Here is a 25606-nt window from a genome sequence, read left to right on the forward strand (position 1 = left end):
ATGTAAGAAGATCTTTCCAATGGCACGCTTTCTTTAATTGGTATGAAGAGTCTTCCAACACGAAATGGGACTTTAAAATTGCCTCACTAAATAATTCCTTAGCTAAAGCAAATTAAAAACATGAGAAAATTAGAACTGCCTTATTTGTAGATCTATAAAAACTTGTCATACTCCTCTACCTATCTCCTACTCTTCTCTTACCCTTCTCCACCTCCAGGACCTAGTTTAACTTTCATCAGTTCCTTAGATTTATTCATTCTCTTCCTTTTTATGAACTCATAAAATTACCTTAATGCATCTTAAAATTGATATTTCCTTTTGGAGAAGACCTCAACATCTAGTCATGTTTAGATCCCTGTGCTATTGTTTGGATTTCCCATATCCCAACATGAAAAGAGAAATGTCTGTCAAGGTGACCTTGAGGTTTTTGTCTTTTATTCATATAAAATATTAAATTAATTGATTTTTCAGATGACAAAACAACCTTGCATTACTGAAATAAATCACCATTAGTCATGATGCATTATCTCTTTTAAACACTGTTGGGGGATCCCTGGGTGGCGCAGCGGTTTGGCGCCTGCCTTTGGCCCAGGGCACGATCCTGGAGACTTGGGATCAAGTCCCACGTCGGGCTCCCGGTGAATGGAGCCTGCTTCTCCTTCTGCCTGTGCCTCTGCCTCTCTCTCTCTCTGTGTGACTATCATAAATAAAAAATAAAATAAAAAAATAAAAAATACGTACATCATACACACCTTACAAACTGTCAAATTTAAAAAATAAATAAATAAACACTGTTGGATTCAGGGGTGCCTGGGTAGCTCAATTGATTGAGCATCTGACTCTTGATTTTGGCTCAGGTCATGATCTCAGGATTGTGAGACTAAGCCCTGAATTGGGCTCCTCACTGGGTGGGCATGGAGTCTGCTTAAGATTCTTTTTCTCTCACTGCCTCTGCTCCTCCCCCCCTTTCCCTCTCTTAATTTTTTTTTAATTGGTGAATTCAATGTGCTAGTATTTTTTTGAGTATTTTTGTGTCTATATTTGTAAGAGATAATTGCTTCTAGGACTTTTTCCATGTGATGCCTTTGTCTGGTTTTGTTCTCAGTGGCCTCATAAATTAATGAGGAAGTGTTCTATTCTTTTTTTTAAAGTTTTGTGAATAATTAGTATTAATTCTTCTTTAATCATCCTGGGCTTTTCTTTGTTGGGAGAGTTTTTAACAAAATTATTGCTAATCCAATCTCTTTATTTGTTATAGGTTTAGTCAGATTTTTATATTTATTCTTGACTTAATTTTGGTATTTTGCATATTTCTAGGAATTTTTCCATTTACCTGCATATCCAGTTTGTTGGACTACAGCTCTTCATAGTATAAACTCTCATTCTTTTTTTTTCTTCCAATTTTTTATTTAAATTCTAGTTAGATAACATACAGTGTAATATTAGTTTCTGGTGCAGGGTTTAGTAATTCATCACATATATACAACAGCTCGTGCTCGTCAAACAAGTGCCCTTCTTCTTACCCATCACACATTTAATCAATCCTCCCCTGCTCCCCTCCAATAGTCCTTAGTTTGTTCTTTATATTTAGGAGTCTATTTTATGGTTTGCCTTTTTCTCTTTTTTTAAATTTTTTAATTTTTATTTATTTATGATAGTCACAGAGAGAGAGAGAGAGAGGCAGAGACATAGGCAGAGGGAGAAGCAGGCTCCATGCACTGGCAGCCCAACGTGGGATTCGATCCCGGGTCTCCAGGATCGCGCCCTGGGCCAAAGGCAGGCACCAAACCACTGCGCCACCCAGGGATCCCACTTTTTTCTCTTCTTTTCCCCTATGTTCATATGGGTTCCTTAAAGACATTTATTTATTTATTTATTTATTTATTTATTTATTTATTTATGAGTAAGAGAGCATGAGTAGAGAAGGAGCAGAGGGAGAGTGAAAAGCAGACTTCACACTGAGCATGGAGCCAGACATGGGGCCCAAACCCACAATCATGAGATCGTGACCTGAACTGAAATCCAGAGTTGGATGTCTAACTGAATTATCTATGCAGGTGCCCCATGTTCATCTATTTTGTTTCTTAAATTCCACATATGAGTGAAATCGTATGGCATTTGTATTTTTATTTCTTTTTAAAACTTATTTTTTTATTTGAGAGAGAGGGAGATATAGAGAACAAGTGGGGGAAGGAACAGAGGGGAAGGGAGAGAATATCTCAAGCACACTCTGTGCTAAGCTTGGAGCCCAATGAGGGGCTCAATCTAGGACCTGATATCATGATCTGTGTCAAATCAAGGGTTGTATGCTCAACTGACTGAGCCACCCAGCTGCCCCTGTTTTTTTTATTTTTATAACATTAGTGGTAATGTCTCCTTCATTTCTGATTTTAGTAGTTTCATTAGTATCTCTTCCTTTTTTTTTTTTTTTTTTGGTTATTTTAGCTAAAGGTTTGTCAATCTTATTGATCTTTTCAAAGAAGTATATTTTGGTTTCATTGATATTTATTCTTCTTCTGTACTCTGTCATCAGTGTCCACTCTAATCTACATTATTTCATTCCTTCTATTTTCTTCTGTTTGCTCATCTTTTTTTCCTCCAGGACTATGAGGTGGACGTTTAGTGTATTGACTTAAGATTATTCCTCTTTTTGAATCTAAGAATTTACAGCTCTAAGTTTCCACTTGTCTTTCACACATTTTGGTAAGTTGTGCTTGCTATATTTTTACTTATTTCAGACTATCTTCATATTATTTCTTCTCTCGACCATTGATTTTTTGGTAGCATATTGTTTAGTTTTTAGACAAGTTTTTGCATTTCCCAAATTTCTTTCCATTATTAATTTCCATTAAAGAGAAGCATCCTTTTATCAGTTCATTCCTTTTAAATTGATTGAGGCTTGCCTTATAAACCAGCATGTGGTCTAACCTAGAGAATGTTCCATGTGTACTTGAAAAGAGTGTATTTATTCTAAATAAAAAATTTTTTAAAAACGTATTCTGGGGATCCCTGGGTGGTGCAGCGGTTTGGCGCCTGCCTTTGGCTCAGGGCGCGATCCTGGAGACCCGGGGTTGAATCCCACGTTGGGCTCCCGGTGCATGGAGCCTGCTTCTCCCTCTGCCTGTGTCTCTGCCTCTCTCTCTCTCTCTCTCTCTCTCTCTCTCTGTGACTATCATAAAAAAAATAAAGATATGATCACCTTACTTTAGTCCTTTTGGCATCCCCCACACAGGTTAAAAAAAGACAAACTCAATAATTTCCAAATAAGGTCTATCATGCTTTCTTTGGTTCAAGGGGGGCAATTAGGAAGTGGTCTGCCATCTGTTCATGACTAAGATTGATGACCTTTCAGGGAGGAGGTGAGAAAAAGATGAGTAAAAACACAAAACTTTTCTACCATTTTGAGGATGGCTTTATTTTTTACTGATGAGGTATCCACTTGATTTCTATAAACCTTTGAGTATTTTCCAGAGCTCCTACAAAGTTGACCCAGACAGCTTCTGGTTATTTGTTTCTTTATTTATGATGTTTCTGTGGAGAAATGAGAACTTGAAGCCTTCTAGGCTACCATTTTGCTGACATCACTTCTGATTTTTCAATTAAACTTTGTATTTGAGATAACAGTAAATTCACATGCAGCTATAAGAAATAATAATCCTCTCTAGCCTTTACCCATGTTCCCCCATTGGCAAGATCTTGCAAAACTATAGTACATAACATACAATCATATTGACATTGATGTAACCAAAATACAGAACATTTTCATCATCATCAGGATCCTCATATTGCCATTTTATATCCACAGTCACTTCTTCCTTCACTCTTGCAATCAATAATCTGTTATCTAGGGACACCTGGGTGGCTCAGTGGTTGAGGGTCTGCCTTCAGCTCAGGGTGTGATCCTGGAGTCCGGGGATCAAGTCCCGCATTGGGCTCCTTGCATGGAGCCTGCTTCTCCCTCTGCCTATGTCTCTGCCTCTCTCTCTCTCTGTCTCTTGTGAATAAATAAATAAAATATTTTAAAAATCTGTTATCTATTTCTAAAATGTTGTCATTTCAAGAATAATATATAAATGGAATCATGAAATATGTAACCTTTTATGACTGTTTTTTTTCCTTTACTTGGCATAATTCTCTGGAAAATCATTCTTGTTTTTGCATGTATCAGTAGTTAGTTCCAACAATGCCATGATGTGGTTGTATTATGGTTTGCTTTATTATTCTCCCATTTAAGAACATCTGGGTTGTTTTCAGTTTTTTGAATACTATAAATAATATTACTAACAACATTTTTGTAAAGGTTTTTGTGTGAACATGTTTTCATTTCTCTGGGATAAATGCTCAGAAGTGCATTTATATGTCTATGTTTCTTTTTTAAAAATCTGCCAAACTAAAAAAAATAAACAAAAATCTGCCAAACTGTTCTCCAGAGTGGCTGTAGCATTTTACATTCCCACTAGCCATGTATGGGTTAGCTACTTTCTCTACATTCTGCTTACATTCGATGTCACAATTTTCTTTTCTTTCCTTTTTAGTTTAATTTTTTAAATTTATTTATTCATAGAGACACAGCTAGAGAGAGAGGCAGAGACACAAGCAGAGGGAGAAGCAGGCACCATGGAGGGAGCCTGATGTGGGACTCGATCCCGGGTCTCCAGGATCATGCCCTTGGCTGCAGGCAGCGCTAAACCGCTGCGCCACCGGGGCTGCCCTTTAGTTTAAATTTTAAAAAGATTTTATTTGTTTGTTCATGAGAGACAGAGAGAGAGAGAGAGAGAGAGAGAGTCAGAGACATAGGCAGAGGGAGAAGCAGGCCCCATGCAGGGAGCATCATATAGGACTCGATTCCAGGCCTCCAGGATCACTCCCTGAGTCGCAAACACTCAACCACTGAGCCACCCAGGCATCCCTCTTTTTTAAAATTTTAAGCAAGAAGTTTATTTAAACAAGGCACTTGACTTGAAGAGAAAGCTACCTCGGATTCATTTCTTTTAGAGTAATTTATCTCTACTTAAAGACACTTTGTCCAACACGTAATAGCTATGTACAAAAATTTTTATAAAATTGTCCTCAGTTTTACAATGATAAAAGAGAAAAATTAAAGTTTTCCAATTTGAACTAAATATGCAAGCATTTTTATATTGTTCTTTTTTTGTTAAACAGTGAGAACAAAATAACTTACTAAAATATAAAGTTAAGATCCAAATGAGAGTGCCACTAATGGAGAAAGGGGGTATTTTCAAAGAACCAGTATTTTTCCCTATCCCATCTTTATTTGATGTTGATGAAGACATATCATTGGCCATTTAGGTTTTTTTTAAAGAAGGCAATGTGTTTGTGCCCATACACAGTTACTTTGTGTACAATAAAGGAATGGGGAAGAGGAAAATGAAAAATTAAAGAAAACTGTACTGTAGTAGTCAGGATATAGTGGAATCAAATTGCAGTTTTCTTTTTCTTTTTTAAAGATTTTATTTATTTATTCATGAGAGACACACAGAGAAAGGCAGAGACATGGGCAGAGGGAGAAGCAGGCTCCATGCAGGGAGCCCAATGTGAGACTTGATCCGGAACTCTGGGATCAGGCCCTGAGCCAAAGGCAGACGCTCAACCGCTTAACTACCCCAGGCGTCCCTCAAACTGCAGTTTTCTAATTGAGAATGGCTTCTTGGTCTGGAAGAAGAGAGTTCTGAAGTAAAGTAGCAGATTCCCTTTTTAATAGATCCCTCCTGTCTGTCTGCTACTGGACCATATCAGTTGTATCTTCATCCTCCATTTCCAACTGTGTAGGTGTGTCTGTTTCATTGATTGGCTGCCCATCAAATCGGAATCTGATCCATCTCATTGACAAACTCTGTCATTCACAATATGCTTTCAATAGTTCACTGAGTGGTGTATGCCTATTAATCTTAATTAATAGGCACAGAATCATCCTACCCCACCACCTTCAAATTAATATGATTGCTGCTTGCTGCTCTTTCTCTTTTTAAAAGATTTTATTTATTTATTCATGCGAGACAGAGAGGCAGAGACATAGGCAGAGGGAGAAGCAAGCTCCTCACAGGAAGCTCGATGTGGGACTCGATCCCAGATCAGGATCATGCCCTGAGCCAAAGGTAGACGCTCAACCGCTGAGCCACCCAGGCGTCTCTGCTTGCTGTTCTCAATCTTGACTCCTTCCTTGGGCTTTTCATCAGCCATGTCAAGTGCCAGAATCCTCTCAGTTGCTGCTTCCCAACAGAGAGGTACCAGGTCACACCAATTGAGAACACAAGCAATACCAGGAGCAGAAGAATGAGGCAGCAGCAGTGGAGGAGCTAATGTTACAATTTTCATTTCAGCTATTCTGATAGATGTGTAATGATACTGCATTGTAGTTTTAATTTACATTTCCCCAATAGCTTCTGGTGTTGAAAATATTTCCATGTATTTATTTGCCCTCTGTGTACCTTTAGTTAAATGTCTCTTTATGTCTTTGCCCAGGTTGTCATTGGGCTGTTTGATTTTCTGCTATTGAGTTTTGTCTGTTATATATTCTAGATACAAGCTGTATGTCAGATATATGCTTGCAATAATTTCTCCAAAATTTGTAGCTTTTCTTTTCATACTTTATTTATTTATTTTTAATGTTTTCTTCCTGTATTTTTTTTAGAGATTTTACTCATTTATTCTTGAGAGACACACACACACACACAGAGAGAGAGAGAGAGAGAGAGAGACAGGCAGAGGGAGAAGCAGGCTCCATGTAGGGAGCCCGACGTGGGACTCGATCCTGGGTCTCCAGGATCACGCCCCAGGCTGAAGGTGGCACTAAACCACTGTGCCACCGGAGCTGCCCTCTTTTCATACTTTAAATGTGATATTTCACAGAGTAAAAGTTTTCTTAAGTTTTTTCATTTATTTTTATTTTTAAATTCAAATTCAATTAGCCAACATCTTAGTTTCAGATGTATAGTTCAGTAATTCTTTAGTTACATATAATACCCAGTGCTCATCACATCATGTGCCCTCCTTGATGCCCATCACCCAATTATAGCTCACCCCCAACATATTATCACCCCTAACATATCTCCCCTCCAGCAACCCTTAGTTTGCTTCCTATAGTTAAGAGTCTCTCGTGGCTTTTCTCTCTCTCTGATTACTTCCCATTCAGTTTTCCTTCCCTTACCCTGTGATCCTCTGTGCTGTTTCTTATATTTCGCATAAGTGTGGAAACATTTTTTAGTTTTAATGAAGTTCAGTTTATCAATTATTCCTCTTCTAGATTGCTTTTGGTGTCATATCTAAGAATTCTTTGCCTTCCCTTAGAGCTTGAAGATTATATGTATATTTAAGTCTTAGAGTTTTATGTTTTTCTTTGAAGTTCATGATCCATTTTGGGTTTTTTTATTTTTTCAGATTTTGATCCACTATATTTTTGACATTTTGTACCTTTCATCTTGTGACTTATTCATTCCATGGCTGGAAGCCTGTATACCTCCTACTCCTCTCATGATCCATTTTGGATTAATTTTATTATAAGATGTGAGACTTAGGTCAAGCAAGTTCTTTTTTTTCTTGTTCTTGTTGTTGTTGTTCTTCTCCTCCTCCTCCTCTTCCTAGTCTTCCTCCTCTTCTTCCTCCTCCTCTTTCTCCTCCTTCTTCTTCTCCTCCGTCTTCTGCTCCTCCTCCTTCCCTCCTCCTTCACTTCCCTCACTTCTTCTCCTCCTTCTTCTCTCTTCCTCCTCCTTCCTCTTCTTCTTCCCCTCTCCCCTCCTCTTCCTTTTTCTTCTAATGCTGTTTGTAAACCTTTTCTCCTTCTCTTCCTCCTTCTTTTTCTACTTCTTTTTCCTCTTCCTCTTCTTCCACTTCTGCTTGTTCTTTGCCTAACAAAGTCCAGTTGCTCCAGCACTGCTTATTATCTTTTCTGCATTTGTGTTTGCATTTTTGTCAAAATTCAGTTAGTTTGACATATTTTCATGGGTCTATTTTTAGATTCTTTATTTTGTTGCATTGATCTACAGGTCTATTAATCTGTCTATAACACAGTCTTGATTTCTGTAATAAATCTTAATCTAGAGTACACTGATTCCTTCTACTTTTTTCTTTTTAAAGTTGCCTTAGGTATTGCAGTTCCTTTGCCATTCTGACATTCTAATCTTTGCTGGAATTTTGGTAGTAATTGTGTTGTCTTTATATTAATTTGTGGGAAATGAACATTTCCTTATGATATGCTGAGTCATCCAATTCATGAACAGAGTATATCTCTACTCTGTTATCTGGAATTTCTTCAATTTCTTTTATCAGTGTTGTGTAGTTTTCCAAATACAAGTCCTGTATATATTTTGTTACATTTACATCTAAATATGTTTTCTGAGCTAATGTAAATATATTATATTTTAAATTTAATTTTGGTGTTTGTATTTTCATTATTAGTATGTAGGAATAATTAATTTTTTGTATGTTTATCTTGTTTTCATTTTTGTATGTTTTTGCTTTCTGTGATGTTGCTGAACTCACTTATTCTAGGAGTTTTTATTTATTTATTTATTTATTTTGATTCCTTGGGATTTTATTTTTTTTTATTTATTTTTTTATTTTTTTAAATTATTTATTTATTTATGATAGTCACAGAGAGAGAGAGAGAGAGAGAGAGAGAGAGGCAGAGACACAGGCAGAGGGAGAAGCAGGCTCTATGCACCGGGAGCCCGACGTGGGATTCGATCCCGGGTCTCCAGGATCGCGCCCTGGGCCAAAGGCAGGCGCTAAACCGCTGCGCCACCCAGGGATCCCGATTCCTTGGGATTTTAATGTGCACATCTGTGTCATCTCTAAGTAGGGAGAGTTTTATTTCTTTCTCATCTGTATACCTCTTTTTTAAAAAGGTTTTTTAATTCATTTATGAAAGACACAGAGAGAGAGGCAGAGACACAGGCAGAGGGAGAAGCAGGCTCCATGCAGGGAACCTGCTGTGGGACTCGATCCTGGGACTCTGGGATCACACCTTGGGCTGAAGGCAGAAGCTTAACCACTGAGCCACCTGGGCTGCCCTGCAAATGGCAAGATTTTATTCCTTTTGATGACTGATTTCCTGTGTGTGTGTGTGTGTGTGTGTGTGTGTGTGTGTGTACCACATCTTCTTTATCCATTTATCAGCTGACAGACATTTGGGCTCTTTCCATAGTTTAGCTATTGTTGATAATGCAGCTATAAACATTGGGGTACATGTGTCCCTTCGAATCAGCATTTTTTTATCCTTTGAGTAAATACCTAGTAGTGCAATTGCTGGGTAGTAGGATAGTTGTATTTTTAACTTTTTGAGGAACCTCCATACCATTTTCTAGAGTGGCTGCACAAGTTTGCATTCCCACCAACAGTGCAAGAGAGTTCCCCTTTCTCTGTATCATAGCCAACATTTGTTGTTTCTTGTATTGTTAATTTTAGACATTCTGACAGGTGTGAAGTGATATTGCATCATGGTTTTTAAAAAAATATTTAATTAATTGAAAGAGAGAGGGAGAGAGCATAAGCAGAGGAGAAGGGCAGAGGCAGAGGGAGAGGGAGAAGCAGACTCCCCACTGGGCAGAGAGCCCTATTTGGAGCTCAATCCTAGGACTCTGAGATCATGACCTGAGCTGAAGGCAGGTACTTAACCAACCAAGCCACCCAGGGGCTTCTCATCATGGCTTTTCAAAAAAAGTATGTATGTATGTATATATGTATGTATGTGTGTTTGTTTATTTATTTATTTATTTATTTATTTATTTATTTATTTAAGAGAGTAGAGGGTCGGAGCAGAGGAAGAGGGACATAGAATCTCTGTGAGGAGCCTAATACGGGGCTTAATCCCATGACCCTGCGATCACTACCTTGACAGAAACCAAGTGTCAGATGTTTAACCAACTGTGCCACCTAGGCACCCCTCATTGTGGTTTTGATTTGTCTGTTATATATTTTATCTCTAGCTTTTATTTTTGGTTCTTTCCTATTATTTCCATTTCTCTGTTTACATTGCTCACCTGTTCTTACATGCTGTCTGTCTATTCATTTGAGCCCTTACCATATTATTCATAGTTGTAAATTCTTGGTCTGAAAATTACAATATCCTTGTCATGTTGAGTTCTGATGTTCACTCTGTCTCTTCAAAATGTGGAGTTGTGTTTTTGTTTTTGGCTTTTGGTATCACGTGTACTTTTTTTTGATAGCTGAACAGATGTATCTGGTGCAAGGAACTGATCTAAATGGGCTTGCAATAATATGGTGGTGAGGTATTCAGAGAGGGAAAACATTCTATATTTCTATGATCAGGTTTCAATATTTTAGTGAGCATATGCTTCTGGGTTGTGAACTATGTAACTTTTCTCACCATCTCCAACCTTTAGGTAAAACGGAATAGCTACAATGCACTGGGGTTGGATATTTTCCTTTCTCCTCATGGAAAACTAGAGCCTGCTGGAGTTGGGTATTTTTCTTCCTGTAGGACAGATAAGCTCTGATAATAACCCAACAGGTTAGCATCTCACTAAAGTTTTCCCTGACTGAAGGTTTTTTAAAGAACAGAATGCTCTGGATACTTCAAAATGGTTCCTTTTGCCCTCCCACTGCCAGAAGCATAAGGGGATTTTTCTCTGTTAATTACTGTGGGAATCTGGTCATGTTCCGGGAGATAAATCTCATAATTTTGTTGGAGTCCTCCATGACTGCTTTTCCCTGGAGTTTGCAACTGTCAGACTTCTCCACACTGAGCTTCCAGTGGACTAATGAATTACACTTCAGATTTTCCTATTCCAGCACTGATTACCACAGTGGTTTTTGCTCTTGAGTCTCTGTACCAGTAAGCTATACTCTCTGTATCCCTCCGTAATTCTCTAATCTTGAGGTCACTGATTTGCTCTGTATCCTCCCATCTTCCCATCTTTTACACATCCCAAAGAATTGACTTTCCAGTGTATTCATCTTTTTATTTAAGATGGAGCAGTGATTTCCAAGCTCCTTACATTCACAACTAAAAACTGGAAGTCCTTGCAGTATCTTTTAATAGAAAATATTTTCAATTTTAATGAAGTCTAATTTGTCTTTTATTTGGTTATTTAATTTTTTAAGATTATTTATCTAAGAGAAAGCGTAAGCAAAAAAGAGCATGAGTGGGGGAGGGGCAGAAGGAGAGGGAGAAGCAGACCCCTCCACTGAGTAGGGAGCCCAATGCAGTCTCAATCCCAAGACACTGGAATCATAACCTGAGCCAAAGGCAGTTGCCTAAATGACTGAGCTGCCCAGGTGCCCTCTTTTATTGTTTATGCCTTTAATATATCCAAGAAATCACTGCCAAACCCAGTGTTATGCAGTTTTTCCCTTATGTTTTATTCTAAAAATTTTATAATTTTAGGTCTTATATTTACATCATGGATCCATTTTTTAAAAGATTTTATTTATTTATTTGAAAGAGAAAGAGAGAGAGAGAGAGTGAGAGAGAGAGAGATCATGAGCAGAGGGGAAGGACAGAGGGAGAAGAAGATTCCCTGCTGAGCAGGCAGTCCAATGCAGGACTCAATTCCAGGACCCTGGGATCACGACCCGAGCCAAAGGCAGGTGTTTGGCTGAGCCACCAGGGTGCCCACTATAGATCCATTTTGAGTTCATTTATGTATGTAATGTTAGGTAAGGATATAACTTCATTCTTTTGCATCCTGTTTTCCTAGCACCATTTGTTGAAAGACTCTTTTCTGCCACCAAATAGTCTTGACACCCTTGTTGAAAACCATTTGACCTTATATATGAAGACTTATTTCAGAATCTCTATTCTATTCCATTGGTCTATATGTTTGTCTTTATGGCAATACCACACTATTTCAATTACTGCAGCTTTGTAATAAGTTTTGAAATTAGCACGTGTGAATCCTCCAACTTTGTTCTTGTTCAAGATTGGTTTGTCTCTTTCTTTCAAAAAATATTTTATTTATCTATTTGAGAGAGAGAGAACAAGCAGTGGGGCAGGGCAGAGAGAAAGAGAGAGAGAGAAGCAGACTCCCTGCTGAGCAGGAAGCCCAATGTGGTGCTCCATCCCAGGACCTGGAGATCATTACCTGAGCCTAAGGCAGACCACCCAGGTGCCCCTGTTTTGTCTGTTTGAAGTCCCTTGAGAGTCCATATGAATTTTAGAATGAGATTTTTCTATTTCAGCAGAAAGTATCATTAGGATTTTGGTAGGGATTACCTTAAACCTGTAGATCACTTTGTGTTGTACTGACATCTTTTGTTTGTGTGTGTGTGTTGTACTGACATCTTAACAATAATGCCATTCTTTGTTTCTTTGTTTCATTCTCTCTCTCTCTCTCTCTCTCTTTTACAGAGAGTAAGATGGGAGGGGGAGAGACAGTGGGAGAGGGAGAAAAAGAATATATTTTTTAATGGAGCTTATTTTTATTTTATTATTTATTTTTAAAAAAGATTTCATTTATTTATTCATGAGAGGCAGAGGCATATGCAGAGGGAGAAGCAGGCTCCTCAAAGGGGGCTCAATGTGGGACTTGATCCCGGGACTCCAGGATCACGCCCTAAGCCAAAGGCAGACACAACCACTGAGCCACCCAGGCGTCCTGAGCTTATTTTTTATTTTTGTTTTTATTTTTATTTTTAATAATAATTTATTTTTTATTGGTGTTCAATTTACCAACATACAGAATAACACCCAGTGCTCATCCCGTCAAGTGCCCCCCTCGGTGCCCGTCACCCATTCACCCCCCCCCCCCCCCCCCCCCCCCCCCCCCGCCCTCCTCCCCTTCCACCACCCCTAGTTCGTTTCCCAGAGTTAGGAGTCTTTATGTTCTGTCTCCCTTTCTGATATTTCCCACACATTTCTTCTCCCTTCCCTTATATCCCCTTTCACTATTATTTATATTCCCTGATAGGCACACAGTGAGAGAGAGAGAGAGAGAGAGAGAGAGAGAGAGAGGCAGAGACACAGGCAGAGGGAGAAGCAGAGGGAGCCTGATTCAGGACTAGATCCCAGGACCCTGGGATCATGGCCTGAGCCAAAGGCAGATGCTCAATCACTGAGCCACCCAGGTGCCCCTATTCAGATTTTTTTTTAAAAGACTGATTTATTTTAGAGAGAGAGAAAGAGTGTGTACATGAGTGAGGGGAGGGGCAAAGGGAGAAAACCTTCAAGCTGACTCCTTGCTGAGCGCCATGCCTGATGCAGGCTCCATCCCACCACCCATGAAATCATGGTCTGGGCTTAACTGACTGAGCTACCTAGGTACCCCGGGTCTATTCAGATTTTATAGTTATCTGCCCTGTGGTTACCATGGGCATTGCATTTAATATCTTAAAGTTATCACACTCTAATTTGAGCTTGTAACAGCTTAACTTCAATAATATACAAATACTCTGCTATTTTAACAGCTCTGATAACAAATTTTCCAGACATTATACTGTTTATTTTTCCCTTGAGGATAGTATTTATTTTCATAATCACAACCATGATAATGTAGTCCATGATTAAGTATTGTTTTAAGATTCAATTAAGTGTCATCTGATTATTGTGAATGACATTTTTCTAATGTTAGGAATATCTTCAAATTGAACAATTTTCATAAAAATAAAGAGGATGAAACATTAAAACATGACTGAAATCATAAAGATCATTGTAGTTTTCAACATTAGAGCTTGATAATTGTGAAGTTTTCAGTTAAATATGGATATGTTATGAAAGGTAAAACAAGGGGAGCCTGGGTAGCACAGTCAGTTAAGTGTCTGCCTTTGGCTCCCAGGGTCCTGGGATTGAGCTCTGTATCAGGCTCCCTGATCAGCAAGGAACCTATTTCTCTCTTTCATTCATTCTTCCCATCACTTTTCTCTCTCTCTCTCTCTAATAAATAAATAAAATCTTAAAAAAATAAAAGGTAAAATAAGCTTTAAACTGTAGAAAACAAAGTATATTTAATTAAAAAGTTTTATGTTTGAAATATTTGAATGCTAGTAAATTGTGGTTAGCATTTATTCTATGAATTCTTCATAGTAATAAAATGCATAAAAGGAAATTTGTACCCCATTGAAGTAACTTGCACATTAAAATATTGACAGTATTGGGATCCCTGGGTGGCGCAGCGGTTTGGCGCCTGCCTTTGGCCCAGGGCGCGATCCTGGAGACCCGGGATCGAATCCCACATCGGGCTCCCGGTGCATGGAGCCTGCTTCTCCCTCTGCCTGTGTCTCTGCCTCTCTCTCTCTCTCTCTCTCTCTGTGACTATCATGAATAAATAAAAATTTAAAAAAAAATATTGACAGTATTGTCTAAATCTACTGGTGTCTTTAAAAGTTCCAAATTCTGAATTTACTTCATTTTAAGAATAAGAAGATATTGGTGTATCTTATATTGCTCTACCTTTGTAGTGAAGTAATTACTACATTGGAACTACTATTAAAATTCTAAGCTGTTTTTTTAAAAAAAATACTGTCATGTTTCATCTACATTTTAATTATCAAGTTAACAATGACTTGGGCTTTATGATTATGAAAATATATTAATCTTTATTAATATTAATATCCTTAAATATCCATGGTACTTAAAGCATAAATGTTAAGGCCATTCTTTAAAAATTAACTAGTGATGGTTTATTCAGATCACATTTCTTAGTCAAATTTTGATGTAACTGTGGGGTTCTTTTTTTAAAGATGTTATTTATTCATGAGACACACACACACACACACACACACACACACACACACACAGAGGCAGAGACATAAGCAGAGGGAAAAGCAGGCTCCATGCAGGGTGCCCGACATGGGACTTGATCTTCGTCTCCAGGATCAGGCCCTGGGCCAAAGGCGGCGCTAAACCGCTGAGCCACCCGGGCTGCCCCTAAATATGGGGTATTATAAATTGGACTGAAGTTGAAAGAGAAGTTTACTAATAGGCTATTCTCAAATATTTTTTTCTGGAAACCTAATCCTCACATTAAATTTATGTTTAAAATTGTGACTACAGATTATTATAAAATTCTCAGACGTGTACTTGATATTGAGTATTCATATTATACTTACTGAAATATGACGTCTTAATAAGAAAAAAAGTATTTTTTTTTCTGAAAATTTAATGTACGAATAAGGATCCAATGGACACTAACTGAATTTGGAAAAGTGACTTTTGGAGGTCAAAGTTATTATTCAGCACTTAGATGTTATATAAGAAGCAACAAAGGGAAATATCCCAAATATCATCATTCTAGGATTTCAAGTATCAAAAAGTAATATCGTTGTTCATTAACGCTGAGAGAATTTTAAATGTATTTATTTGAAATTTGAAAAAATTCTAAAAATTTTATCTATAAGTTCCTGGTAGTGATATCATTAAAAAAATTAACACCCAGATATCCTAGAATAAGTTGAACTTTAGTGGTCAAAGTGACTTATTTTAAAGCTCCAGTATTCAGTTACAAATATTTATATGAGCTGATAAATTGTTTTAAATAAAAAGATGTGTAAGGTTCTTTGTGCATATCTTGATTTTCCCAAAATCGAATTGTAGTATCTTTGTTATAACAGCTAAAGGACAGTACTGAATTACATATTCTCAAGTGAGATTTGAAGTGTACCGGTCTTCAAAAAAACATTAACTGAAAATTATTGCATTGAGTAAATTGCAAATATATAGATTTTGGAAATCAAAGCATGAATCTAAAATCTACACCATTAGCCACATGATGTCGCTGTATACCACAAAGTATTGTCGGCGTTAATGTACAGCTCACCAAAAACTAAAGGAGGAAGCTCCATTTTGTCACAGCCTGAGAGACGACAAAACCGGCTGGGAGATACATTATTCAAGATATAAAGTAAAGAAAGTATGATTTTGATGTGAGAGAGCGGTACCAAAGGTGTAGTGGTTTTGCGATGCTGTTTCCTAGGCAAGGAGGCAAGGGATGCCTGCGTCTGCTGCTCTCAGTTCTGTTCCTCGAAGCCTGGAAGGCGGGGAGCGGCCAGGTCCGCTACTCGGTCCCGGAGGAGGCCAAACACGGCACCTTCGTGGGCCGCATCGCCCAGGACCTGGGGCTGGAGCTGGCGGAGCTGGTGCCGCGCCTTTTCCGACTGGCGTCCAAAGGCCACGGGGACCTTCTGGAGGTAAATCTGCAGAATGGCATTTTGTTTGTGAATTCTCGGATCGACCGGGAGGAGCTGTGTGGGAGGACTCTGGAGTGCAGCATCCACCTGGAGGTGATCGTAGACAGGCCGCTGCAGGTTTTCCATGTGGAGGTGGAGGTGAAGGACATTAACGACAACCCACCAGTTTTCAAGAGCGAGAGAACAAAGGTTATTTATTCCTGAGTCTAGACTGGTGGATTCACGTTTCCCGATAGAGGGCGCTGCTGATGAGGACATTGGTATCAACGCTCTTCTAACTTACACCCTCAGCCCCAGTGATTATTTCTCTTTGGACGTACAAGCAAGTGATGAACTCAGTAAGTCACTTTCACTTGAATTGAGGAAACCTTTGGACAGAGAAGAAACACCAGAACTTCATTTATTATTGACAGCCACTGATGGGGGCAAACCAGAGCTAGAAGGTAGAGTTCAACTGCTGATCACAGTGCTGGACGTTAATGATAATGCCCCATTGTTCGCCCAGGCTGTGTACAGAGTCCATTTATTAGAGGGTACAGCAAATGGAACGTTAGTGACTACACTAAATGCCTCTGATGCCGACGAAGGTGTAAATAGCGAAATTGTCTTCTCCTTTGGCAGTCATGTTACAATAAACTTTCAAAAAAACTTCAAAATTGATTCCAGCTCAGGAGAAATTAGGCTAATTGGTAAATTGGATTATGAAGATACAAAATCCTATGAAATTCAGGTAAAAGCAGTTGATAAAGGAAATCCTCCAATGTCGAATCACTGCAAAGTTTTAGTAAAAGTGCTGGATGTAAATGATAATGCTCCACAATTGGCAATCACACCTCTGTCTTTGCCAGTGAGAGAGGACACTCCACTGGGAACCGTCATCGCCTTCGTCTCTGTATCCGACCGTGACTCTGGCGCCAACGGGCAGGTGACCTGCTCACTCACACCCCAAGTCCCCTTCAAGCTGGTGTCCACCTTCAAGAATTACTATTCGCTGGTGCTGGACAGCGCCCTGGACAGAGAGAGCGTGGCGAACTACGCTCTGGTAGTGACCGCACGCGACGGAGGCTCGCCTTCGCTGTCGGCCACGGCCAGCGTGTCCGTGGAGGTGGCCGACGTGAACGACAACGCGCCGGCATTCGCGCAGCCCGAGTACACGGTGTTCGTGAAGGAGAACAACCCGCCCGGCTGCCACATCTTCACGGTGTCGGCGCGGGACGCGGACGCGCAGGAGAACGCGCTGGTGTCCTACTCGCTGGTGGAGCGGCGCGTGGGCGAGCGCGCGCTGTCGAGCTACGTGTCGGTGCACGCGGAGAGCGGCAAGGTGTACGCGCTGCAGCCGCTGGACCACGAGGAGCTGGAGCTGCTGCAGTTCCAAGTGAGCGCGCGCGACGCGGGCGTGCCTCCCCTGGGCAGCAACGTGACGCTGCAGGTGTTCGTGCTGGACGAGAACGACAACGCGCCCGCGCTGCTGCCGCTGCCCCTGCCCCTGCCCCTGCCCGGGGCGCGCGGCGGGGGCGGCGCGCTGAGCGAGCCGGTGTCGCGGGCGGTGGGCGCGGGCCACGTGGTGGCCAAGGTGCGCGCGGTGGACGCGGACTCGGGCTACAACGCGTGGCTGTCGTACGAGCTGCAGCCGGCGGCGGGGGGCGCGCGCAGCCCGTTCCGCGTGGCGCTGTACACGGGCGAGATCAGCACGACGCGCGCCCTGGACGAGGCGGACGCGCCGCGCCAGCGCCTGCTGGTGCTGGTGAAGGACCACGGCGAGCCGGCGCTGACGGCCACGGCCACTGTGCTGCTGTCGCTGGTGGAGAGCGGCCAGGCGCCCAGGCCGTCGTCGCGGGTGTTGGCGGGCGGCGCGGGCGCGGGCGCGGGCGCGGGCGCGGCGCTGGTGGACGTCAACGTGTACCTGATCGTCGCCATCTGCGCGGTGTCCAGCCTGTTGGTGCTCACGCTGCTGCTGTCCACGGCGCTGCGGTGCTCGGCGCCGCCCAGCGAGGGCGCGTGCGGGCCGGGGAAGCCCACGCTGGTGTGCTCCAGCGCGGTGGGGAGCTGGTCGTACTCGCAGCAGAGGCGGCAGAGGGTGTGCTCTGGGGAGGGCCCGCCCAAGGCCGACCTCATGGCCTTCAGCCCCAGCCTGCCTCAAGTTCCAGGCTCCACAGAAGAAAGACAACAACCCTCAGAATCAGAACACTTAGGAAAGGTGAGTCTTTCCTGTCAATTCTAGAATTTTTCTATATCCTTTATTTATGATTCTATTATTTTGAATCAGAGCTTTGCCCTTATTTTTTAAAATCATTATTCTATTGTGCAACATATGGTATGAAATAGAGGTGAATTTCTTGCATTGAGAACAATTGGTTCTCAATGGTTTTCTTATTATCACACTTTGTTTTTTTTCATAATTAAGTTAGGTTTTCTTTTCCTTGTATTTGAAAGCAGCCTGAATGGATCTTTTAATGCCAGGACCTCCAAAAGTCTTAGGTCATTACAATACATGACATCACTCAGGAATAATTTCTAATATTAACTATACCTTTCAGTAGTCAAATAATCTGTTGTTTGGGATTAAGATCTCACACTTGGAAAATCTGTAGATTTTAAGGCACAATAGAGAGTTCATTGATAAAAGAATCCCTTCTCTGCAGCGCCTGGCATAAGCTTGGGATTCTTAATTTCAGCTCAGGTCATGATCTCAGAGTAGTGGGATTCAGCCCTGCATGGGGCTCCACTCAGTGGAGTCTGTTTGTCCCTCTCCCTCTGCTCCTCCCCTCTTCCCAGGCCCTTCTTCCCTATAGGCACTCCCTCAAAATAATAAATAAATAAATAAATAAATAAATAAATAAATAAATAAATAAATAAAATCTTTAGGAGAAAAGATTAGAATCCTCTTTCAATTTTGTTAAAATATCTTTTAAAAAAAGATTTAATTTATTTACTCATGAGAGATGCAGAAAGAAAGGCAGAGACAGAGGGAGAAGCCGGCTCCCCGGCTAAGAGCTGGATGTGGGACTTGATCCCGGGACCCTGGGATCACGCCGTGAGCGGAAGACAGAAGCTCGACCGCTGAGCCACCTGGGTGCCCCAATTTAAAATATCTATTTTTTTAAGAGAGAGAGAGAGAGAGAGAGAGAGTAGGGGAGTGGGGAAGAGCAGAGGGAGAAAGAGAATCTTTAAGCGGGCTCCACACCTATTGCAGACCCCAATGTGGGCTGGATCTCACAACCCTAAGATCATGATCTGAGCTGAAATCAAGAGTGGGACATCCAGCAGATGGAGCCACCCAGGCACCCTAAAATATCTTAACATTTAAAAAGATAGGGGCACCTGAGTAAGCGTCTGACTTCAGCCCAGGTCCTGGAATCATGACCCATATCTGGCTCCCTGCTCAGCAGGGAGTCTGCTTCTCCCTCTGCCTCTGCTCCTCCTCCCAGCTTCTGCTCACTCTGTCTCTCAAATAAATAAATAAATGAACAAACAAATAAATAAATAATCTTTTTTAAAAAGGAAGTGGAAAAACATTTAAAAATGTCTTAAAATAAAAAAAATACATTGTGGGGTGACCAGTTGGTGGAACTTTTTCCTGTAAAAGTCCTGAGTACTCTAACCTAGTTCTTATGTAAGTGACACATACTATGTTAGTGAGTTGCTTAGTCATCCTTCCCAGTATCTGTATCACCAGACTAATGTGCGCAGGCCTCCCACTGTGCAGAAATGGATGACCTGCCTCTGGCACCACACTCTATGCCTGGGATAACATTTTCCACAATTGTGAGCCCACTTGCTTCCTCCTGGAAGCATCCATATAACTAATGAAGCTGGAGTTTTCCTAAAAGGTGAAGACTGATATTGAATGACTGCATTTTATTGGGAACTCCTGTATTGGGTAAGTAAAACATAAACTTGGCAAATAAATGTTGCACTTGGAAAATAATTTTAAACTTCAAAAGAAGATGTCTTGGTGTGAAAAACTGTCTAAAACTGTCTTCTATTTGGTTCTTAGTTTTTTGCTGTTTTTTCCCCCATATGCATGTATATATATGTGGATATTGAATTGTAGAAATAACTTCCACTAAGAGATCTGACCTAAGCCATTCATTTTGATCTGAGATCTGCTTTTTTTTTTTAAATAATAAATTTAGGGATCCCTGGGTGGCGCAGCGGTTTGGCGCCTGCCTTTGGCCCAGGGCATGATCCTGGAGACCCGGGATCGATTCCCACATCGGGCTCCCGGTGCATGGAGCCTGCTTCTCTCTCTGCCTGTGTCTCTGCCTCTCTTTCTCTCTCTGTGACTATCATAAATAAATAAAAATTTAAAAATATTAAAAAATAAATAAATAATAAATTTATTTTTTATTGGTGTTCAATTTGCCAACATACAGAATAACACCCAGATCTGCTTTTAAAGGAATTGAGAAGTTAGATGGGGAAATCTTCTGAGGATAATATGTTTCTATGGTAAACTTCTTAGCTCCTAACAGTTAATAAGTCTCAAAGTACAGAACATATATATTGTCTGGGAATCAGAAAAGTTTATCTGAGGTTTTACAGAGAAAAAGAAGTGACTTGGGCAAATAAGGAAGAAGCTCTTTCTTGGGAGGAGTCATCCTACCTAGAGTGTCATAGCTACTCATTACCTGAGTATGCAGAGAGTACGCATGGTTGGGTAGACTCTGTCCTACTAGAAGTCTGGCCACTACATTTGTACTATAGGTAAATGGTTAGCTTTTAAAACTATATCCAGATATACCCAGGCCTCCAGGATTCACAATCTATCACTTAAATTCTTATTGATTTCTTATTCATTATTTAGATTTTAAAATTAAGTTACCTAAGGAGATGTCTAATTGAGAATAGATATTATTCACTGATACTTTATCCACACAATGGCTCAATCATCTAAATTGGTTGTTCTTTTGGTATTACCTTTACTGCCTAATAAAAATTTTGGAGTCTACTCTGTCATAAATTGCCTGTGGCATTCTACTTTGCAATTAGCATACTCTTAAATGTCATGAAATGTATAGTATTATAACTTGTCAGAGGTATTCCATTAATATGGTGTCCTTGGTGTTTAAAAATTTCAATTGTGTATCTCATTTTATTTTTTTAAACTTATTTATGATAGTCACACACAGAGAGAGAGAGGCAGAGACACAGGCAGAGGGAGAAGCAGGCTCCATGCACCGGGAGCCCGATGTGGGATTCAATCCCAGGTCTCCAGGATCATGCCCTGGGCCAAAGGCAGGCGCCAAACCGCTGCGCCACCCAGGGACCCTGTGTATCTCATTTTAAAACTAGCCACTACTTTCATGATTCTTCAAAGCACTAACTGACATACGATATCTATAATTATTTCCTTGATCCATGTTTTTCCAAAATAATTCTTAAATGTTTACTTACTTGTTCATGAACTAGTATAATAGAATCAATTAGAAATTATTGTAAGTTGGCTATTAACAAATATTAATATAACTTACCTCTTATGTTGCATGAGAAAGTTTAAAATATTCATTTATCCATTAAAACATTAATTGATAATTTATTCTATTTTAAATGTGAATGATAAAATATGAGTAAGTGGCAATCCTAGCATGCATTCTGTGAGTACATGGGAGAAAAAGATGATATGAAAACTTTTCTCCTAATGCTTAGGTCATGTATTTGATTTTATATCAAGAGGCTCTAACACTAAGCAAAACTTTGGACATTCTTTTACCTCTCTACATTCAACCTCTGACTATGAATTTTCTCTGATCAACTTTCAAATATGCAGAGAACTCATTGTATTCTCACTGAATTCAGAGACCTTTAGAATATTACATTGCCTCATCTTTCAGATATTGAATAATGAATTGCATACCAAAGTTACTTTTCTTTTAATTGATTGGTTAAGTCACCAATACTTTCAAGCAACAACTTTTTAGGGAACTAGAATCCAGAAATTCATCTAGAGTGGAGAGCAATAAAAACATAATTATTTCATATTGTGAACATATTAGGATATGCAGGTAAGTGGAAATGTAGAAATGGTGTGGAAATTTGAGAAACAAACTCTGACTTGGTGTCATATGAATGTAACAAATATCTAAATCACACATTATTGTCATACAGTAAAAAACAAATTTACGAAAGAACTGCACTGTAAAAAAACTGACTTCTGGAATCCTTATATAAATAACGTTTAAGATAGACAACAAGGGTATAATTATTGGATAAAGGACACAAGAATGGGTCATAGACAGTCCATCAATTAATTAATTAATTAAATTTATAAATGAACACTTGCCATTATAATATAGAAGTAAATATGTATGTATATACGGATATGTATATATACGTATAGATACATTTTGTTTTTGTTAAGTAGGAGCCACATGCAACATGGGGCTTGAACTCAGACCCTGAGATTAAGAGTCACATGCTCTACCAACTGAGCCAAACAGGTACCTTTATATACCCCTACTTTCAATGTCTTGATGTTTTGGTGGTCACGAATATCAAAGGCTTGATTTTTCTATAAAATGAAGACTTTCAGGCCAAATCATAAAAGTTTTGGGTCTTGAATTAGATTGACATCCCACCCAAATACCACCAGTTAATATCATTATGTTACTTAACCAGTATATGTTTTCACTTCCTTGTTTGTAAATAGTGAATCTTTATTTCCCACTTTGGAGAGTTGCTGTGAGCATTTAATGGAAAAAAAGAACTTAACGGGATAACCCCATTAAAACCCCATGCTTGTTACATGGAGAATATTTCCAGTAGATGTCCACTACTGTTATAACGTTAATCACTATTAACTATATTTTACTGTGTATGGATTGGAATATTTGGAAGTGATGAATTAGCACAAAAGGTATAAGGATAGATTTTTATAAAATATAAAGAATTTGAAAAGTGCTCGAAGGAAATTACAACGAAAATAGAAATTTTAGGAAAGAGGAGACCTAATTGTTTAAGAAGGTAAGTACACTTATTTAATACTTACACTTTTAGCCACATGATGTCGCTGTCCACTACAGGCTGTTTCACCACAAAAGAAATGCGGGATGCCTTTTGCGCTCAGATGCTGCTTTTCCTTACCATTTCTGAAATACGGGCATGGTAAGGTTATTTAAGAAAAAAATGAGGAACTCAAATTATTTTTTGAAGTTTGGACGGAGGCAAGAACGACACAATATTTGGAAAAGGCTTGCAATAGTATTTTCATGGAGAGAAGAAGGTTCAGGCGCCCGGCGACTACTGCTTTCACTTCTTTTCCTCACAGTCTGGAAGACTGGGAGCGGCCACGTTCACTACTCAGTGCTGGAGGAGGCCAAACACGGCACCTTCGTGGGCCGCATCGCCCAGGACCTGGGGCTGGAGCTGGCGGAGCTGGTGCCTCGCCTTTTCCGACTGGAGTCCAAAGGCCACGGGGACCTTCTGGAGGTAAATCTGCAGAATGGCATTTTGTTTGTGAATTCTCGGATCGACCGCGAGGAGCTGTGTGGGAGGACTCTGGAGTGCAGCATCCACCTGGAGGTGATCGTGGACAGGCCGCTGCAGGTTTTCCATGTGGAGGTGGAGGTGAAGGACATTAACGACAACCAGCCGGTTTTTCCAATGGCAGTAAAAAAATTATTTCTTTTTGAATCCCGGCCGCCTGGTTCCCGGATTCCACTAGAGGGCGCATCAGATGCAGATATTGGAGCGAATTCTCTGTTGACCTACAGTCTTAACTCTAACGATTATTTTACCTTGGATATTAAAAGAAATGATGAGAATATTAAATCCCTTGGACTCGTGTTGAAAAAAGTTTTAAATCGTGAGGACACTCCTGAACATCACTTACTAATAACGGCAGTTGACGGTGGGAAACCAGAGCTCACTGGCACTACTCAAGTGAAGATCACCATTCTAGATGTTAACGACAACGCCCCAGAATTCGAGAGGACTGTCTACAAAGTCAGTTTATTCGAAAATGCACCAAACGGTACCTTAGCAGTGATTGTTAATGCCTCTGATTTGGATGAAGGAGTAAATAAGGACGTCGTATATTCTTTCAATACAGACACGTCAGCAGATACTCTTTCGAAATTCTACTTAGACCCAGTGAATGGATACATCAATGTAAAGGGTAATATAGATTTTGAGGAAACTAAGTTATATGAAATCCAGGTAGAAGCGACAGATAAAGGAACCCCCCCAATGTCAGGTCACTGCACGGTTCTGGTGGAAATTGTGGACACCAATGATAATGTACCTGAGTTGGTTATCAAATCACTATCATTACCTGTATTAGAAGATGCTCCCCTCGGCACGGTCGTCGCCCTAATCAGCGTGTCCGACCGTGACTCTGGCGCCAACGGGCAGGTGACCTGCTCACTCACACCCCAAGTCCCCTTCAAGCTGGTGTCCACCTTCAAGAATTACTATTCGCTGGTGCTGGACAGCGCCCTGGACAGAGAGAGCGTGGCGAACTACGCTCTGGTAGTGACCGCACGCGACGGAGGCTCGCCTTCGCTGTCGGCCACGGCCAGCGTGTCCGTGGAGGTGGCCGACGTGAACGACAACGCGCCGGCATTCGCGCAGCCCGAGTACACGGTGTTCGTGAAGGAGAACAACCCGCCCGGCTGCCACATCTTCACGGTGTCGGCGCGGGACGCGGACGCGCAGGAGAACGCGCTGGTGTCCTACTCGCTGGTGGAGCGGCGCGTGGGCGAGCGCGCGCTGTCGAGCTACGTGTCGGTGCACGCGGAGAGCGGCAAGGTGTACGCGCTGCAGCCGCTGGACCACGAGGAGCTGGAGCTGCTGCAGTTCCAAGTGAGCGCGCGCGACGCGGGCGTGCCTCCCCTGGGCAGCAACGTGACGCTGCAGGTGTTCGTGCTGGACGAGAACGACAACGCGCCCGCGCTGCTGCCGCTGCCCCTGCCCCTGCCCCTGCCCGGGGCGCGCGGCGGGGGCGGCGCGCTGAGCGAGCCGGTGTCGCGGGCGGTGGGCGCGGGCCACGTGGTGGCCAAGGTGCGCGCGGTGGACGCGGACTCGGGCTACAACGCGTGGCTGTCGTACGAGCTGCAGCCGGCGGCGGGGGGCGCGCGCAGCCCGTTCCGCGTGGCGCTGTACACGGGCGAGATCAGCACGACGCGCGCCCTGGACGAGGCGGACGCGCCGCGCCAGCGCCTGCTGGTGCTGGTGAAGGACCACGGCGAGCCGGCGCTGACGGCCACGGCCACTGTGCTGCTGTCGCTGGTGGAGAGCGGCCAGGCGCCCAGGCCGTCGTCGCGGGTGTTGGCGGGCGGCGCGGGCGCGGGCGCGGGCGCGGGCGCGGCGCTGGTGGACGTCAACGTGTACCTGATCGTCGCCATCTGCGCGGTGTCCAGCCTGTTGGTGCTCACGCTGCTGCTGTCCACGGCGCTGCGGTGCTCGGCGCCGCCCAGCGAGGGCGCGTGCGGGCCGGGGAAGCCCACGCTGGTGTGCTCCAGCGCGGTGGGGAGCTGGTCGTACTCGCAGCAGAGGCGGCAGAGGG

At 41.6% G+C, this 25606-nt stretch overlaps 2 protein-coding genes and 1 pseudogene across 2 annotated transcripts in view; 2 read left to right on the forward strand and 1 right to left on the reverse strand.

Annotated features, from left to right (window-relative positions):
- Positions 1-5715: 5715 nt before the first annotated feature.
- Positions 5716-6201, reverse strand: LOC119870001 (annotated as a pseudogene).
- Positions 6202-15726: 9525 nt separating this feature from the next.
- LOC111091928 (protocadherin alpha-1-like) overlaps positions 15727-25606 on the forward strand; it is a 171777-nt gene continuing 161897 nt past the window's right edge. Inside the window, 3 exon segments of the mRNA XM_038530376.1 lie at positions 15727-16275; positions 16277-18178; positions 18180-18298. Of these exon segments, the coding sequence (XP_038386304.1) occupies positions 15874-16275; positions 16277-18178; positions 18180-18293 (2418 nt within the window). The 5' untranslated portion in view covers positions 15727-15873 and the 3' untranslated portion in view covers positions 18294-18298.
- The window catches only part of LOC111091918 (protocadherin alpha-4-like), a 164332-nt gene continuing 161901 nt past the window's right edge, over positions 23176-25606 (forward strand). Inside the window, 1 exon segment of the mRNA XM_038530372.1 lies at positions 23176-25605. Coding sequence (XP_038386300.1) covers positions 23203-25605 — 2403 coding nt within the window. The 5' untranslated portion in view covers positions 23176-23202.

The sequence above is a fragment of the Canis lupus genome, chromosome 2, assembly GCF_011100685.1.
Source record: "Canis lupus familiaris isolate Mischka breed German Shepherd chromosome 2, alternate assembly UU_Cfam_GSD_1.0, whole genome shotgun sequence".
In the NCBI taxonomy this organism is placed as follows: Eukaryota; Metazoa; Chordata; class Mammalia; order Carnivora; family Canidae; genus Canis; species Canis lupus.